The sequence below is a fragment of the Harpegnathos saltator genome, unplaced genomic scaffold (genome assembly GCF_003227715.2).
Source record: "Harpegnathos saltator strain DR-91 unplaced genomic scaffold, Hsal_v8.6 scaffold4, whole genome shotgun sequence".
Classification (NCBI taxonomy): Eukaryota; Metazoa; Arthropoda; class Insecta; order Hymenoptera; family Formicidae; genus Harpegnathos; species Harpegnathos saltator.
In genome coordinates this window covers 537,086-555,018 of record NW_020230205.1, presented here as the reverse complement: position 1 = coordinate 555,018, position 17,933 = coordinate 537,086, and the positions used below count along the sequence as shown (strand labels likewise).

The 17,933-nt window shown below is 37.5% G+C and overlaps 4 protein-coding genes across 10 annotated transcripts; 2 read left to right on the top strand and 2 right to left on the bottom strand.

Moving 5' to 3' along the window:
• The first annotated feature begins 1,255 nt into the window (after nt 1-1,255).
• Nucleotides 1,256-6,773, top strand: Unr (cold shock domain-containing Unr). The gene is made up of 10 exons (XM_011150077.3): nt 1,256-1,802; nt 1,898-2,074; nt 2,173-2,363; nt 2,447-2,657; nt 2,781-3,013; nt 3,201-3,462; nt 3,549-3,776; nt 3,868-4,073; nt 4,260-4,847; nt 5,092-6,773. Exons 1-10 carry the CDS (start codon nt 1,404-1,406, stop codon nt 5,258-5,260), a joined length of 2,664 nt encoding a protein of 887 aa, XP_011148379.1. The 5' UTR covers nt 1,256-1,403; the 3' UTR covers nt 5,261-6,773.
• On the bottom strand, nt 6,535-11,172 carry LOC105188562 (protein crumbs). Of its 4 annotated transcripts, XM_025301049.1 has the most exons (5): nt 10,037-11,172; nt 8,438-8,524; nt 7,933-8,073; nt 7,350-7,481; nt 6,859-7,133 (listed from the first exon to the last, which is right to left on the bottom strand). In XM_025301049.1, the coding sequence occupies exons 1-5, from the start codon at nt 10,077-10,079 to the stop codon at nt 7,069-7,071; spliced, it is 468 nt and encodes a 155-aa protein (XP_025156834.1). In that variant the 5' UTR covers nt 10,080-11,172; the 3' UTR covers nt 6,859-7,068. The 4 variants fall into 4 exon arrangements, with proteins under 4 accessions (XP_025156833.1, XP_025156834.1, XP_011148407.1 ...); XM_025301048.1 differs by lacking the exons at nt 8,438-8,524; nt 10,037-11,172 and having other exon boundaries at nt 6,535-6,893; nt 7,064-7,133; nt 7,933-8,280; XM_011150105.3 differs by lacking the exons at nt 8,438-8,524; nt 10,037-11,172 and adding an exon at nt 8,296-8,314 and having other exon boundaries at nt 6,865-7,133.
• Nucleotides 11,173-11,672: 500 nt separating this feature from the next.
• LOC105188525 (suppressor APC domain-containing protein 2) lies at nt 11,673-14,454 on the bottom strand. 4 transcript variants are annotated; one of them, XM_011150059.3, is made up of 6 exons: nt 14,246-14,454; nt 13,063-14,153; nt 12,698-12,844; nt 12,318-12,530; nt 12,080-12,222; nt 11,674-11,992 (listed from the first exon to the last, which is right to left on the bottom strand). In XM_011150059.3, the coding sequence occupies exons 2-6, from the start codon at nt 13,912-13,914 to the stop codon at nt 11,986-11,988; spliced, it is 1,362 nt and encodes a 453-aa protein (XP_011148361.1). In that variant the 5' UTR covers nt 13,915-14,153; nt 14,246-14,454; the 3' UTR covers nt 11,674-11,985. The 4 variants fall into 4 exon arrangements, with proteins under 4 accessions (XP_011148369.1, XP_011148361.1, XP_011148354.1 ...); XM_011150052.3 differs by having other exon boundaries at nt 13,063-14,147; XM_011150067.3 differs by lacking the exon at nt 14,246-14,454 and having other exon boundaries at nt 11,673-11,992; nt 12,075-12,222; nt 13,063-14,239.
• Nucleotides 14,455-15,340: 886 nt separating this feature from the next.
• Nucleotides 15,341-17,929, top strand: mtDNA-helicase (mitochondrial DNA helicase). The gene is made up of 7 exons (XM_011150933.3): nt 15,341-15,587; nt 15,671-15,912; nt 16,039-16,723; nt 16,871-17,115; nt 17,202-17,299; nt 17,370-17,586; nt 17,666-17,929. Exons 1-7 carry the CDS (start codon nt 15,341-15,343, stop codon nt 17,801-17,803), a joined length of 1,872 nt encoding a protein of 623 aa, XP_011149235.1. The 3' UTR covers nt 17,804-17,929.
• The last annotated feature ends 4 nt before the right edge of the window (nt 17,930-17,933 follow it).

The window sequence follows — 17,933 nt, the reverse complement described above, 5'->3', positions numbered from 1 at the left end:
ATCCTGTATTACTTTAAATTAATGCTTTTGAACAAGATCGTTATTGCGACTGTTATGACAGGATTTTTATAACCTTTTAATTTTTTTTATTTTTTACATATGATATAGTCATGTTAAATATTAGAAACTGTAAAATACTCATATCAATTATATTCTTTCACATATTATATATCATATTTTTTAATATCTTATAGTATTGTTGAATATTTTTGTTGTATACATGCCTAATTTAGTTCAACAAAATCATGAGATATATTGCTAAAGAAAATAACATTATATTTTATATATTTTAATTTTTACTTTGATAAAAATCTCACACACATACATATATATCTTGTTATATGGTAAATTCTAAATTAGATATATCTTATACTTTTTAAATGATCCTTCAATTCCTTCAATTGTCTCTTTTTTTCTTTTTGCAGCTTGTGTAATTGTTAGTTTAGGACACTTCTGAAACCAAGGCTCACTGTAAATTCCACATTTAAAAGCTGAAGAAAGAAACGCTACTATAGAAATATTGGAAGAACACAATCACACTCAGCACGCATTGAAGACATCTGAGGATTTTCAAGTCAACATTTATCCTTTAAATCTCCTATGTTTTTGATTTACTCCTTTTATAAAGGATGACTGATGTTTAAGAGGAACACAGTTATTCTAGTGCACGCTAATTTGAGTATTTATCATCAAGCAGTTGTTATAATATTCAAGCATATATGTATGGAAAGTATTGACAGTATATGGTGTGCTAAGATTTTGTACTTGTATTAATTCATAAATCAGCATTAACTGCATCGTTCATTTGTATATTGTGTACACAACAAGCCTTGTGAGCAAGAGATAGGTGAGCCAATACAGTGACCGTGATTGTGATTGCGGCTGAGATTGTGCTGCTCCACTTGGTTGATAGAACATCTATATCTACGTTCAAGGAGTGCCAAGTTCGTGTCGAGCTACCGCGGTACTCTTCGATAAATAATTCACGATACGTGTTAAAATACTTTGAAGAGACCTCACTTCCACTTCCTGGTCACGAAGAAGCCTGCATTTCTGCAGCATTTCAAGGAGCCACTCTTCCTCTTCATTAAGTTCTTGTAACATTATAATAGTGAACAAAGACATAAGGTACCAAGAACCGTTCTGTGATATCTATGTTAACACTTAAATAATTGAAAAGACTAAAAATTTCTAAATATAAGTGTGTGTATATATATATATATATATAAATAAATATATATATATATATGCATATATATACATATATATATTGTGGTGAAACAGAAGTGTAAACATAAAAAGGAATTAAGTAATTCTTTCAAGAGAAGAAAATCTAAATTATACGTAAATATTATACACATATAACATATACACATACAAGCACTGCGCAAATTGAGAAGACAATGTCCAGCAATCCTCAGTGGAAAACGTTCCAGCCGCCAATCATGAACTCTGACCCAGCAATACTTGACTATAAGTCTATGGCTATACCAAGTCCTAAAGCCATAACGGGATCTCATCAGTCGACGACTAACAACTATCGAAATGGTACCAACTACAGTGGTGATCACTATATGGGTTCACCTCCTGAATGCGGTAAAAATTCTACTACTACTAACTATGGAAGTTATCCTGGTGCACAAACATCACCACGCAACGGCGCCACAAGATTTCCATTTGAATTCACGAGCATGGAGACGAATGCTGGTTACACTGGCGAACCTGCGGCAAATAATCCTTCCTATCAGGATCAGTCTGCGAATCAAGGGACACGAGAAACTGGAATAATCGAGAAATTATTGGTGAGTGATTATATGGTTGACATTGAACTTTACGTTTCTCTACAACCTAAATACAAATGATTGATTTTCACATAACTTAAACTTTTGTTTGACAGCATTCTTATGGGTTCATACAATGCTGTGAAAGACAGGCAAGACTGTTTTTTCATTTTAGCCAATTTAGTGGTAACATAGAGCATTTGAAGATTGGAGATCCAGTGGAGTTTGAAATGACTTACGATCGGCGAACAGGCAAGCCTATTGCTAGTACTGTTAGCAAGATCGCTCCAGTGGTTAGTAGAATAATAATGACATGAATAGAGCAAGTGTAGGCTCCCGGTAATATCAAGAAGCAGATATATAAATAAACGGAGATATAATTTCTTTTCAGGCATTAGGTGATCAACGATGCATCGGTAATGTAACAACGGAATTACAAGCGAGCGGTGACTCACAAGGACGTATCAGTTATGAAAATCGAGGAGAATGCTTTTTTCTGCCATATACCAAAGATGATGTCGAAGGGAACGTCACTTTGCGTGCTGGTGATAAAGTGTCATTTCAAATTGCTACCAATCAACGGTACGAGCCGCATCGATCGTCAGCATCTAATATGAAATTGCGTAAGCTGTAACATTTCATTTCACGTCAATGTTAAATTTTAGAGGAAACTTGGGCGCGTGTCACGTAAGGCTGGAGAATCCAGCACATCCGGTTCGTTATCGCGGAGTGGTGTGTTCAATGAAAGAAAATTTTGGTTTTATTGAGCGTGCCGACGTAGTTAAGGAGATATTCTTCCACTTTAGTGAGGCCAAGTCAATGAAAGAGGAACTTAGGCTAGGAGATGATGTGGAATTTATAATACAGACACGCAATGTAAGTGAAAAATGAAAATCGTGAGTGAACTTCTCATCAATAGAAATATGTGTTTTTATACTAATATGTGCGTACATACTATACAGCAGAAAATTAAAAATCTAGGATATTCCGTTGTTGTAGGGAAAAGAGGTAGCTTGTAACATTACAAAGTTACCACCCGGCTCAATCGTATTTGAAGAAGTCAGCAATGAAGTGGTGAAAGGACAAGTGTTAAAACCGTTAGAGAGAGGTACCGCAGCTCGTCATCAAAATGACCCGTTACCTGGACGTATCCGATATAGAGACAGTGAAGATCATTCTGAAGTTGAGGTACCTTTTGGTGATAAGGATCAGAAGGGAGATTTTACACTTAGGTAATATATTTGAATCGATACAACAATATTTTCCTTTTCTTGTACACGTATATATATTTTATTTCTATTTATGAAATATATATTATACTTTATATGTGTATATATTTTACTTTTATGTAGATATAAGCGGCATTTGTTTATTTGTTCAACAGTTAATCTGTAAAAGCAAATTTATCTTTATTAATAGGCATGGAGACTGGGTTCAGTTTCGTATTGCAACAGACACGAGAGATCAGCTCAAAAGAGCTACAGAGATATTATTATTACCAGAATCTTTCACTGTGTCTGGGGAAAGACGGGAGCAAGGTATTATCGCCGCTCTTAAGGACGGATTTGGCTTTATTCGTTGTGTAGATCGAGATGCGAGACTTTTCTTTCACTTTAACGAGGTTCTCGATGTTGATAGAGAAATTAGTGTAGGGGATGAAGTTGAATTTACGATCATACAAGTAAGTATAATCGGACGCATAACATTTAGTGATGTTTTTGTTCGTTGCATTGTTTCGTAACCGTTATTTTCTTTTTCCCCTACAAGGACCCTTCATCATCATTCTCGAATAATCGACAAAGTGCTATTAGGCTGAAACATTTGCCAGCTGGTACCGTACAATTTGAAACTATTATAGAGACGGATATATTAGGTACTGTAATACAGGACACAAGTTCAGTCGAACCTGGCCTTATTGGTTATGGCCAGCAGAAGAGCATTATTTTCTTCGCTAAAGATTGCGACCCTAAAAATATCCCGAAATTGAATGATAAGGTAAGTTTGTACAAAATAATTCTGTGCGAACTGATAGTATACGCCCCCTTTTTAAGGAAAACATATTCTTTGCATATCTTTCTATAAATAGGTGATGTTCAGTGTTTGTCAAGTAAAACGAAATAAAGAACTTGTTGCTGTTGACATATTTTTAATAAATGCTGCTGGTGAGAAAATTCAAAATACAAACAAAAAATCAAATGGACAAGTTTGTCAAGGTTTTATTGCTGCTCTTAAGGACGGATTTGGCTTTATTGAGACAGTAAATCACGATAAAGAAATATTTTTCCACTACAGGTGAGAATTTTACTTTTCATTTCCATAATCTACCCTATGTATATATGTATATTAAGCTTTTTAATAATTACATACATAATTAAAAATAAAAATAAGGGATGAATTAATTAATTATTACTCATAAATTCATACGTATGTGCTTGCCTAAATGCGAAAAATAACATTCGATTGATGTTTTATTCGCAGTAACTTTGAAGGAGATGCCAGTGCGTTGGAATTGGGAGCTGATATCGAATGTACAATTAGTAGTTCTGGCAATGGAAGAGGTTCTGGAGGTTGCGTAGCCGCCGATCATGTTAAATTGGTGCCTCGTGGAAGTATTCCTAGGCCGACACCAGTTAGCGAAGTGCTCGATGGCACTGTCATACGACCATTGCGAAGCGCGAATCCCGAGCAGACTGAGTACGCCGGCCTGATAAAGATCAATCCTACTAACGAAGACGAGGAGACGCAGGAATATGAATTCGGAATTATGGGTTTGTCTAACAAACGGGAGTTATTGCAAGCTGGTGATCCTGTGCAACTGCAAGTAGATTCAGCCGGCCATGCGTGTAATATCGTAGCCGTCAGAAAAAAGAGAAGAGCGACCGTGGACGCTGTGAAGGGCCCCTTCGGCTTCCTGGCCTATGAAGTCGATGAGGGCAAAAAATTATTCTTCCACATAAGTGAGGTTAGAGATCACGCCACGTTGCAACCAGGTGACTCGGTTGAATTCGTCTTGGTTACTAATCAACGCACCGGCAAATCTTCGGCGTGCAACGTAACTCGATTAAGGTAAATGGACATAGACAGTAACGTACTATTCTCGTATTGTCTCATATAAGTGAAGCAGAAGAATATTGATCAACATAAATTACTGAAATATCCTTTTTAATATCTAACATTTTACGTAGACGTAATATACTTATAATATACTACGTAATATAATAATATACTTTCCATATATGTATCTATCACAATATACGTAATAGATACGACGTATAATATAATTTTACTTAGAAACTTTTATCCTTAACAGCGATGCGGTCCAGCAACGACCTGAGCGTCTGATAAGTCGATTACGTACTATATCTATGGAAGATACAGGCCCAAAATTGACAGTAGTCAGGCAACCGAGAGGGCCCGATGGTACGCGCGGCTTTAGCCAAGAAAGATGCCAGCACACTCCTGGTGCCATAGAGGAGTAATTCGCCATTGAGACGGGGTTATCGATTATCCAAATTGTAATCTATATTATTTGTTTTTAGTCCGTACACTTCAATACCGAAATTATTATTGTAAGCATGATCGTAAACGTTTGCCAAATTCAGACTAATGTGACAAAAAATAATTATAACGGTAATAATCAGTGAAACTGGATGGTGAACGAGGGCCGAAAGAGTATAAGAGTAAAGGGAAAAAGAAAGAAAATTAAAAAAGAACAACGACTCATTTTATCATCTCATTAAAGGGAGAAAACGAACAGGAAGTTTGTTTAATATTCGAATATAACGTTAAGACTTACTTCAATACGCTCTCTTTGATTAATTTTTCCGCATATTCATAAATTTACTGCTAAACTCGTCTATTCGATGTTACTTTTCTGAAATAATCAATAGTTTTCAGGAATCATTGAAAAATTTTTGATTAGTATACTCCTTTGATAGAAATTTGGCCAATACATCAATTTATTCGGTTCAAAGTGCAGAACGCAGAATGCAGAAATAGATCCCCAGATTATATAGAAGTTTGGACCGCTGACAACCTGCCTGTTTGTATGTTCTAATGATGACGCTCTGTCTGTCTTTATTAAAAAAAATATATATATACCTACACGTTGATACACAATTTTTATTTATATAGTTTCCTTCGAATTACTAACGTTTTACCTTGTATACACACACAGACATACACACATACATAATACGCAATATGAATTTACGACAGATGAATAACAGAGAAACAGGAAATGAGATTATATGCAAGCGCAGGTGTTGACTATACGCGATATCGATCAACGGTAAAATCGAGGAAAAGTTTGTGCGCTGCAGATACTTCACTGAAAAAAAATTGAATGTATAATAATAATTTTATCGCGTTAGAAGCGGAGCGTTCCGTTACAATGAATTATGATACCGAGTCCACTCCGTTGAAGATACGTCTATGAATTTATAAAAATGAAAAGGTAAAAAAAAAAAGAAGTTATAACTGGCCAACTATGTTTGTCTTAGATAATATATTATATATAAATATATATGTACACACATGTCGTTAAGTTCCTGATGCAGTCTCGTGTTGTCGAAATCAAATTAGTATTACGGATTCTGTGGACATGCAACGGTGAAAATTACAAAAAAAAAAAAGAAAAACAAAGAAAAAAGAACTATCTATGTAAGGAACAAGTGGTTCACGTTTTATAAGTTTTGCCATCTGTGAGTGATAAATGAGGTATACACGTGGCATTATCGTAGAGGTATGTGAGTGAGAGTGAGAGTGAGAGTGTGAGAGAGAGAGAAAGAGAGAGAGAGAGAGAGAAAGAAGTAACATAAAATAACGTAAAGTACATAACACAAGCACGATACAAACCAAGCGCTTGTTGCAAAAGGAAGAAAAAGAAAAAAAAACACTCATGGATCCAACACATCATGTGCATACATATTGTAAAATTATTGACGAATAAACAGTGGAAGCATCGAAATATATGTACTACTTTCCACGAGATTTCGGAGTTACTAGGGGCTATATATTTAATGTTCCACTCTCGTCGATGTGCTTGCACCGATATTCATGAGACGTTTCAAGTATGGATGATTATATGCTGTTTTTGGAAACATGGGGAAACTGTAAAAAGAAAATTCAGGAAGATAAAGTGGCGCATTGTCTGTTTTAACATTTATTATGTATGTACGAAGATGTGTAAATACGTTTTGTGAAATGCGTCTTTTCCCCTTTTGTACGTATGTATCATATTAAAATGAGTTCGACCAGACGAGAAACAAAGAGAGAAATACCCGAGTTAGATGACGATGCACTCGTATGGAAACTGTCCTTGGAAGTGTGGACTGTTCGTCTTTGGACAAGCTGCAACATATGATCGTCTGCGTAAATTTTCTCCTTTCGCTTTTTGCTTTGCGTTATCGTTAACAATCTTTTGAGAGAGAAACTCGAAGAAAAGAAAGAAAAATGCGACAGCTTCAGTTAAATTGTTAGTTAAAATACACGCTGTCTTTATCCCGCCATCAAAATATCAGCTCACTAATCCTAAGCTACTGTCTCACCGGAGAAGATAATACTAACGTATCTCGCAGTAAGTGCCGTAGAATCCGGTCCCTTCGCAGCGACACTTAAATCCAGGATCCGACGATATCTGGGAACACGAGCCCTCGTTCTGACAAGGTTTCGATCGTGAGCACAAGTCACTGCGTCTTCCTGCAACGCAAGAAAAGGGGAGAACGATGAACAAAGAAAAGAAGATCGATGTCGATATCCATACAGCGCGAAAGTTGCAACAACATTGCTTCAACGTTGCTGCAATATTACAGTGTTGCTGTATGAGTACAATTTCGTTGAGTTTGAATTTGAATATCACGAGCGACAACCTTACGTTCATTTACGACGAGAAAACGTGATATTCGACATCTCTTTCCCGATCACCGATCTCGTTGATGTTATGTATCCGATCATTATCGTTTTAATTTACCGAGTTAATTGAAGCAACAAATCGAGAGCAAAAGTTTCCCGACGAATGTGTTGCAATTGCAATTGCAATTGCAATTGAATTGCTTCTTCTCGTTCTCTTTCGGGAAGAGACAAAGTTGCGAGACACGTGTTAATTGTTTCGCGAGCTGACCGAGTCGAGTGATATTTAGTCTGTCATTACCCTTCAACGCTAACTCGCAGTCGTCGGTGTTGTTGTATCTGTACTCGGACTTGCAGCCGTGGCCGCATTTGCATTTCGCGTTGTGAATGCGACATCCGTGTCGCATCTGGTCCAACTCGCAGCCCTCTGACGATATGATTGCTGGCGAAAGGAAGCTTAGCGTTAATCGGGCAATGCATCGGTTGAACAATGGCAACGGGATTGACAGGCGGGAATTACACAGAAAAATCCTATACAGCACAAAAGTTGCGGCAACATTGCGACAATGTTGCGACATTGCAGCAATGTTGCTGCAATTTTCTGTGCTGTATCGGATTCTATAACAAATTACGTTGTGTGCAACTCGTGTTATATTGCACTTACACATTGCCGAAACTGGGAAATTATAATATCGATGAATGCAATGCAATTACCGTTGGCTGGTATTTACGGACTAATTGCTCGTGTTATTTTTCCGTGTGAGCGCACCGCCGCCGGCGTGTAGAAATATCTACGGTTTATTTACCTCGGAGGAGATAGCGACGCGCTAGGGCGGGCAAATGTTGCGCCGGATGCGGCCGGCTGCACTTCCCACTTGTCCAGATTGATAAGTCTTTCCAGCGTGATAGAGAGAGAGAGAGAGAGAGAGAGAGAGAGAGAAAGAGAGAGAGAGTAGCCCGTGCGCGCGCGTGGGCCGACGTCGATTTTTAGATCCTCTTTATTATCCGCGGCCCAATAAAGCGCGATAAAATGCACGCCTCGTCGCGACTCGATGTTCGGTAACTCCCTCATGTTTTCGAACCGACGCGACGTGACTCCGTCTCATTGGATTCATTCAGCGCTAATTACTAATCGACGGTTTGTCTTAAACGCGTAATCAGAAAGGCGGGCGTGTGTGGGATCGTTCGTCATTGAAAACGCCATTTATTATCGGTACGTCGCGCGCGTTTATCGTTCAATTACTCCGAAAGGCAAAATGAAAATGCGTCTCGTGTATTGTTGCTATTCTATGAAAGATTAACTTTCCTGAGAGGATGCTATAATAGGAATATTACATATACGTTTTGAAGACTGTTTACTTTTTATACAAAGAGAGAGAGGGGGGGAGCTCGGATTAAAATATCAGAAAGCTGTATGTATATTCCACACTATTATCTGAGGTAGTAAAGAAAGAAGTAAAAATAGAAAAGAAGCGGAGTACTCTATCTATAGTCTTAATATAAGAGCTTTTAACAAGAGCTTCATTGGCATAATTGCAAAATTATTTTTTCTAATAAAATAAGTGAGAGTACACATATACTACACATTAATGTACTAAAATGTATTTTTATATTTAATTCGTATTAAATAAGTCACTGAGTTTTTGATAATTATCTGGCATCGCTAAGGTATATTTTCCACTCAATTGACACTCAATATTTTTCAAACGATGATTTTCATATCTCACAAATCTGCCAAACTAATATTTAGTGCACAAAAGAGAAATTTTTCGAAAAAAAAATTATACCGTCTCAAGTGCGATCGATATTCTTTCAAGCATCTCTATGTGTTTTACACATAGTGTAAACGCGAACAGTAGAGATCCCGCCATTTTAAATCATGGACATATAGATGGTTTTGAATATATTTTCACAAAATATATTTGTGTTCTTTCTTCAACTTCGCTTGTCTTTCATGCAGCAATATTCATCGCAGTTTCGTTACTTAAACAAACCATTCTGAAACGAACAGCAAAACCGTTTCCCCACGTAAACAAAATTTTGTTATTTGGTTTTCACCTCTTGAGCACTACTTAATTACAATTAGCACGACAGATTCGAAGTTAACGGTATCTAGGAAAAAGTTTTCAGTTAGACTGTAAAGTGCAATTTGATTAGTACTTTAGACTTAATCCAAGAGATGAATCCAAAAAGTCTCACTACCGATACAGAGATCCTGCCAAATTTGATGATTAAACAGTGAAGAGTATCAATTTTTCTCAAATAGGTCTGTTTATGCGGAAATTTCAATATATCCTACTTATTTTAAGGATGAGGATAGCAAAGAAAACGAGGTGACTCCCGAAAGAAGAGCCGCCGAAGTAATTCGGCTACCTAATGCGTGTTTATCTCATGATGAGCCGTACCTATTATTAAGAGCAGCAGAGCAGCCGACAGCGTTAGTCTCATGATGATCTCGGACGATGAAGCGATGGAAACGTCGAGGAAAAAGAGCAGAATCCCACGGCGGGGGAGGCAGGGCAGGGAGAAAGAGAGGGAGAGACGGAGAGAGGGAGAGAACGTCGTGGACGGTGATAATCCGTGGATAAGCGTCGACGAGGAGAAGAGCTCAAAGGAGGAGAGAGAGATCGTCGACCGTTCGGCCAGCGGCCTGAGCGATGCTGAGAGAGGCTTTCGTCGCTTTTCGATGAGAGTGTCAAAGGTCGACCGGCCGACAGGGGATACCGGGGTCAGCGCGGTCTCTGATGGGGGCCGCGCTGCAACCTGAGTAGCCTGAGCAGTCTGAGCGTCGTCGTTTCAAGGACAATGCTGAGCTGGCCCGAAGAGAGAAAAAGAGAGAGAGAGAGAGAAAGAGAGAGAGCTGGACGTGAATCAACCGTACCCGCCGACTCGTAGCGGCTGACTGACTGATTAGACGTGATTGTATGGAAGCCGCCCTCCGAGAAGCAGTGCGTGGGGTGCAGCAGCCTGGCGACCGTCGACTCACGATGCAAGTGCTCCTCCGAGAGGAATCTTACAGGCCGAACCTTCAGATGCTTTAATGCTCGTACTTGGATGTTTCTTATCAGCATCGGCTGACGGGGATATTGAAGAAGCAGTTTTACTCTTCGATTTTCAGAAAGATCTCCCTGTGCCTGTGATCTCGTATCTTATATGAATGAGAATATTCCGATTAAATCTTACCGCGTTAGGGCTAGAAGTGATGCGTGTGCGCTTACGAATTCGTCGAATTGCCGTCCTTGGGCGCACATGCAGCTCTGTCAATTATTTTTCTGAATACACCACATGTGGTCGACAGGCCAGTGCGAGCTCTGAGTTTTATACCGTTCGGATATTCGGCATCGTTCGCGGGCACATATGTTGATTTTGTCTCCGCTTGTTCACGAAAGAAACGGCGCGTCGTAATATTAACTGAATCTTGAGCGATTTTGGCTTGTTCAAGAAAGTTGGAGAAGAGATTATCAGTTACAAGTCAGTTACACATCAGTTTTCAAGTGCATTCATCTGACAATTTTCACGGACATCTTAGCTCATTGAATTATACTTTTCATGATTCGCGATTATAACATAATATAACAAAATGAAAGATTAAGATTTCAGTTATAAAATTTCTGTTTTCGAGTTATAAGATAATGTTTTCTATATTAATATACGCGCGCATGCACGCACACACATACACTCATCGATCGAGCGGGTTTAAAGAGACGGATTTAACAGCGTATCTTAATAACGTCCTATCGCATGTTTCAGAATTCGATAACATTTGACATCAGCGACTCTAACTCCGGAAATCGTTGAAATGTACACGCCTGTGTGTGCACATTTACATCACACGTATACGATGTTAATGAACCTGTAACATTTGCCGTTTTAAGCACAGAAAAATAAAATGCAATGAAATTTTTGTAGACTCAGGATCGTCGTGTCAAGAATGATCAACGAACGCGGCCGAAAGCACAGATAAAAGTACAAGACTTGTAGCTAGAAAACTACAAGATACCAAAGAGAGACAAGAGAGAAAACGCCTCGAGAGTGTAATGTTTATTAATTAAAATAATAATTTATTAAGGCGAATTCTTTCTTTCGGACAGATTACATGAATCTTAAGGCACTTTGCTTTATCCGCTACAAGTAAATTGTCTAAATAGTAATCGAGTACTATTAGTAAATACTTTACAGCCTTAATGTGAGAGATGTCGAATCAAGATAAGGAAGCGTTGACGTTACCTTAATACAATATATCAAATATTTTGTATTTAATTTCTTACTTCTCTTTTCCTCTCTTTTTACTTCCACATGCTATTTAAGATCTAAAACTTTATTCTGCCATTCGTGTATTCTCGTCTGGAATAACTCATATTCTGGAAAAAAAATATTTTGATACAATCAGAGATTAGTGGTTATATTTCGTTCAGCGAGTGCGCTTATGAGTACCGTTAGTACCTTACATGAATGTTTGATCATGTTGTTCATGGATCATCGTTGCTCTTCGAGATTGAACCAGTCCAGGCTGTCTATTGTATAATTCTCTAACCAAACTGTCCTTCTCCTGCTCGAGCAATGCTATCCGTTGGCTCTTTTTACTGACTTCCTGTTTCGGCGTTGTATCGAGCAAAGCAGGTCAGATTAATCAGGTCCGACGATTTTTCTGCTGTTTACTATTACCATTACTGTTTTGTACATTACCTCGGTTAATCTGTGATTTTGCTGTTTAAGCCTCGACAGCATGTCCTGTTGCAATTGAGTCGAGGTCGGGATGCTCAGAAAAGCAAGATTCATGTGAAGAGGAAGACCTCCACGTTCCCAGCTGCTTATCAGAGCGGCCAGATGTCGATTCACTTCCAAAACTCGGGCACGTTGCAATTCTAAACGTTCCTGCTGTGCTTCTGTCCATTGCTCCTACGAGAAATAAAGAGTCACAAATATGTATGATTTGACATACAGTTTTGTAAAATGTAAAAAATAAATAATCCGTGTTTTAGTCTTTGTATTGTCTTAAAAATTTGGGACTTTCTCATCATCACTCAAGTGTGTATGTGAGTGGAAATAAATAGTATTTTGTGTACCACATGAGAACCCATGCGTCCAAGATGTTTAATCTTCTCTTGTGTAGCAGAGATCTGCTTCAAGTACCATTCTCTAGCTTTATCGACGGCAGCTAGACCTTGAAGCAGTACGTCCTTCTCCTGTTCGATCTGCTTCATCCTTTTCATCTGAAAACATTAGACGTCACAGAGACATTTCTTTTGGGAACATCAAAATTACAGGTTTCCCAACTATGCATAATTTACACTGATTCGGAAATAACAAGAAATATATGTTTTTCATTCTTATAGAATATATATTGCTGTTAATATTTTAATTAAGTCCATGCATACCCAAAACCAGTCACCATGTGTTAATTGGGAGTCCTAGAGGAGAACATCTTTACCATATTGTAATCAATACCATTCTGCAACGTATGCCGCCTGGGTTCTCTGCGACGATTTGACGGTTTTTTAGGTTGAAGAACAAGCTGATTGCTCTGCATATCGACTGCCTTACCGTCGCCCAGAGCTCTAGTCGGTCTCAATAACGTCCTGGCGTCTGGTCTATAGTTAACAGTCTGTAACTGACGTTTTTCTACTGCCTTTTCGTCACTCATCATCAGGCCCATTTGCCAATTTTGCAGAGCAGTCCTGATCTCAGACTTGTCAAAGTTTCTGTCTGCGCCCAATTGTGTTCTACCTTCCAAAGCGGCGCCAGTCCGTGGTGGTTTTGGTGGGCCATACACTTTGTTGATTTTTGGTTCACCAATGTTTCTCCCATCCATCAATTCGAGCTGCTGCACATTCATGTCCTTGCGATTGGCCAGTAACTGCGGCATGCTGAGAGTACGTTGCTGAGATATAGCATTGTTGGGTCTTATGGCAGCTGTATTGGGGGAGGTCCATGCCGCTTTGTTCTGACTATCTGGAATGAGTATTGGCGCGGACGGTGGCCTATTGGGTTGACCATCGTGCTTCTTAGAGTTGGCCTCCGTCTGAATCTGCAGCAGACAGATCTTCAGACCCGCGCAGAATCTCTCGAATGAGAGCATACCATTCGGTGGTGTGACCCTCTTTAGACTATCCAACACGCCCTTGGGTAAACCTTGAGTGCCGTCATCTTGCCAACGACCCTCGATGTCAACGAACTTGACGTAGCCGGTGTTCTGGTCGTCCATTATATCGAACAACGTACGCATCGCATTGACGAAGTGCTTAGGCAATCCGTCCATCGTTGATGTTTGTATTTGCGCCATGTTTACGCGGGTTGACGTTTAAAGTCTACAACCACGACGAGGTATCCGCTATGCGGAGCATGCGTTACCTGCCCGGTAACAGCAAATACATCATTAACGGCGCTTCAGAGATCAGGGTTACCTAGCCGAGGTGAATCATTCTCTATAGTGTGTTGTGTATCGGTATTGCTTTATCAGCAGCTTCCTTGGCTGTGCATACTTCCACACATCAACTGATGAGCAGTTGTCAGCATCTGCAACTTTTCGAACACAACACATGCATCGTTTTGTTTACGATTTATAGCCGTTTACAATCGTCATGTGAGTTGTTTTCCTCAGAGATTAACCTCACCTCTCACACGTAGCCATATGCAATCACACGGATGCGAATCAGTTCATGAAGAGGAAAACTCAAGGCCAATATTTATACGCGTCGTACGGCGAATTTGTCGTATATGTCGATTGGTCGTTGAATAGAAAATGTTTGGGGTGGCCCTAAAAATGTCAGGGACCTTAGAAATTCTCTATCACAACAGCCAATCAATACATCCAACAAATTACTCCTCCAACACATGGAATAGTGGCTGAAGAGCAGCCACATTATCCGTATTGTTCTATATGCCAATGGCATATAGAAAAATGTAAGCAGCAAGCAAGTCAACCAATCATAGATGATATATCTGTTCGTTTTTGAAAAACTTGTACACCACTGCAAAAGTTAGAGTGAAACATGTATACTTTCCTTCATTCTAACTTATTGCACTAATGTGCACTAGTTTAGAAGTCCTTCGAAAATGAACACAGACTATTAGTCTGTACTTTTTAGCTGCACTGCAGAACTAGTGCAATAAGTTAGAATGAGACAACTATATTTTTTCTCACATTAAAGCCAGCGGCATACGGTGCCTGTTTTCGTGCTGGATTGCTTGCTGGATGAAAATACTGCGTTCTGATTGGTACATTTCCGAAGATGGATGAAAATGTACCAATCAGACCGCAGTATTTTCATCCAGCAAGCAATCCAGCACGAAAACAAGCACCGTGTGCCGCTGGCTTAACTTATTGCACCAGTTCAGTAGTGCAGCTAAAAAGAACAGACCACTTGGTAGTAAATAACGGAATGCAGACGAAATTGGTATTCGTGTTGAGTAGTACGCTAAATATAAAGAAGAAAATAATAAACCGGCAAATAACTTAAAAACTTTGTGCAGTACTACATTATTAATACTGCAGTAATATTTTTACTGTTATGTTAAATTTGTGAGTCAATGAATTCTTTGGAATTATCTCTAAAGAAATATATAAAGAAAAATTGAGAGAATACTTGTAAAATGCAATTTCATCTATCTATTATCAGAGTCAGTTGACGAAAACAATTGTAATATTGAATGAAAATAACACTATTATATTTGCCGTGTAAATTTTCAAATATTGTTAAAAAATAAAAATGTTTTCAAAGTTCCTGATAAATCTGCTATACATAGATAGATGTATTAAATCTCAATTGTTTTATCGTTGTTTTCATAAGATTGACAATGATGTGCTACCTGGAATTTCAATATCTCATATAAAACAAATTTTAAAACAGAAACAGATTACGAGTATTGATGGATATTCATGTATATCTGTAGACTGTCCTATATGTGACATAGAAAAATCCAGAAAAGCAAAGATTTATATTAATAAGATAACAGGTAGTATTATATAATGTGTAAAAAGATTTATAAATAGGTTTATAAATAGATATGTATGACTAAATATAAAAGTTTTATTTCAGGATACTTTACATGTGATAAATGTAGTTCTAAAGGTACATGGGACTTATTAGAAAGGTTTTTGTTGTTAACAAAGTCAACCAAATCAAGTAATACGCAGAAGGAATTGGAAACTTTAAGGAATACAATAACAATTGAGGAGAATTTTGCTCCAAATTGGAATGACATAACTAAATCTAATCAGTTCATTTCGAATTTATCACCAGACTTATACCAAGAAATAGTACATAAGTTTTCTCTTCCAGTAAGTTAAGTGAATTGATATATATTAAGAAATGTATACACGTGCTTTTTATATATCTGTATAATTTCCTGCATTCAATAATTATTAAATATATTCAATATTTGTAAATATTAAATATATTTACAGGAAATCCCACAACAAGATATCTCACAGTTAAGTGGTATATATGCAGCTAAACCAGCATTGCTGTATTTTCCATTAATTGCTTTTGGCAATAATGTTGTAGGTTACAAAATAATTTCCAGTGAATCAGAATTGGATCAAACCTTACCTACTTCTAATGTCGGAGGTTGTGTCATTTACAGGCAGAAAAACACCAGAAATGATGGGACTGCAGTGGTTGTACCGACAATACATGATTTATTGGCATTAGTGTTTCAAAAGGCGGCAAATACAATTATCTGTTTGCCATACAACCTGCAGTATCTGCCACAGCAACTGTTACCAAGTTTGGAAAATTTCAAGAAACTGATTTTATGGTTTGGAAATGATGAGCCCAGCTGGTACACAGCTAAACAGTTTGCTAAGAAATTAAATGAGAAAAGATGCTCTTTTGTAAGGCCAATAGGCACACAACCTAGACCAAAGTTAGCTGCTGATAAGGATTATAATCTGAAAAATATCTTGACAAATGCACAACCAATATGGCATAAAAGTATCACTACCTTTGATGATCTCAGACAAGATATATTGTGTGACTTACAAAATATAGACAGAGTTCAAGGTGTAAAGTGGAAAAGGTATCCTACTCTGAATCGAACTTTAAAAGGTCACAGGAGAGGGGAACTCACAATTTTAACTGGTCCAACTGGTAAGACAGTAGTAAGTCGATTGAAATTACTCTTTTGTTACAGGGGAATAATTAAATTATTCTAACTAAATAACTAAATTATTTTACATAATTTACTGTACAGTAATATTATGTAAAGTAATATTTTCATGCATATTATATTTTCAGGCTGTGGCAAGACTACATTTATGAGCGAGTATTCGTTAGATTTAGCAATGCAAGGGGTTAATACACTGTGGGGTAGTTTTGAAATTAGGAATGCACGCTTAGCAAAAACTATGTTGCAACAAATGATAGAGGTGTCTCTAGAAGAAAACTTGGACCAATTTAATACATATGCAGATGTTTTCAATAAGTTGCCAATTTATTTTATGACTTTTCATGGTCAACAGAGCATCAAAATTGTAATGGATGTACGATATATATCAATTTACTTATAATTGGATATATTTTTTCTATTTCATACATATATATACAATAATTCTTTTCCCGGCTTTAGGCAGTTCAACACGCAACATACGTACATGATATAGCTCACGTGATAATTGATAACATGCAATTTATGATGGGTGTATCAGAAGATTCAAAAACTAATAGGTAAGGCACATGTGTTTTATCTATATTATATAATTCTGAAATTTGGAATTTATACAGAATTAAATCGCAGATTTTGGAAGCAAGATAAAATTATAGAAGAATTTAGAAATTTTGCTACCAAATATAATTGTCACGTGACTCTGGTCATACATCCGAGGAAGGAGAGAGATGATGAATTGACGAATTCGTCCATATTTGGCAGTGCCAAAGCAAGCCAAGAAGCTGATAATGTATTAATTATACAAGATAAAAGACTTACTAATATCAGAGGAAAGAAGTATTTGCAGGTATATAATCATAAACATTAGATAATATTCATTAGTTTTCAAAATACAAATCCAAACTTTATATCTCTTGTGTTACAAGATTACAAAAAACAGGTATAGTGGAGATTTAGGAATAATGATAATGGAATTTGATAAAACCAAACTCAGTTACGCAGAGAAGAAGAAGGTGAAATCAGAAGTAAAGGAAGAAGTAAAAAAAGCTCATGATAACGAATAAAAAGAAGAAATCTGAAGATCATTTGCTAATAAAGACATATTTTTAATATACACTGTGTAGATTTATACAATATTTTTTCACAGGATATGAAAACTAGAATTGTATCTTATACAATGTAAAAGAACTGAAC

Bases quoted from the DNA above. Each gene is read 5' to 3' on its own strand.
- LOC105188562 (XM_025301048.1), bottom strand. From the start codon at position 8,209: ATGTCGCAACATTGTCGCAATGTTGCCGCAACTTTTGTGCTGTATAGG. The intron at 7,482-7,932 runs GTAATGACAGAC...CTTGCGTTGCAG, and splicing joins CTGCGAGTTAGCGTTGAAGG to GAAGACGCAGTGACTTGTGC. The intron at 7,134-7,349 runs GTTAGTATTATC...CATATGTTGCAG, and splicing joins CGGCACTTACTGCGAGATAC to CTTGTCCAAAGACGAACAGT.
- Unr (XM_011150077.3), top strand. From the start codon at position 1,404: ATGTCCAGCAATCCTCAGTGGAAAACGTTCCAGCCGCCAATCATGAAC. The intron at 1,803-1,897 runs GTGAGTGATTAT...TTTGTTTGACAG, and splicing joins GAATAATCGAGAAATTATTG to CATTCTTATGGGTTCATACA. The intron at 3,463-3,548 runs GTAAGTATAATC...TTCCCCTACAAG, and splicing joins TTGAATTTACGATCATACAA to GACCCTTCATCATCATTCTC.
- mtDNA-helicase (XM_011150933.3), top strand. From the start codon at position 15,341: ATGTTTTCAAAGTTCCTGATAAATCTGCTATACATAGATAGATGTATT. The intron at 16,724-16,870 runs GTAAGACAGTAG...TTATATTTTCAG, and splicing joins AATTTTAACTGGTCCAACTG to GCTGTGGCAAGACTACATTT. The intron at 17,587-17,665 runs GTATATAATCAT...TTGTGTTACAAG, and splicing joins GAGGAAAGAAGTATTTGCAG to ATTACAAAAAACAGGTATAG.
- LOC105188525 (XM_011150059.3), bottom strand. From the start codon at position 13,914: ATGGCGCAAATACAAACATCAACGATGGACGGATTGCCTAAGCACTTC. The intron at 12,531-12,697 runs GTACACAAAATA...TATTTCTCGTAG, and splicing joins GACGCATGGGTTCTCATGTG to GAGCAATGGACAGAAGCACA. The intron at 12,223-12,317 runs GTAATGTACAAA...ACGCCGAAACAG, and splicing joins AAAATCACAGATTAACCGAG to GAAGTCAGTAAAAAGAGCCA.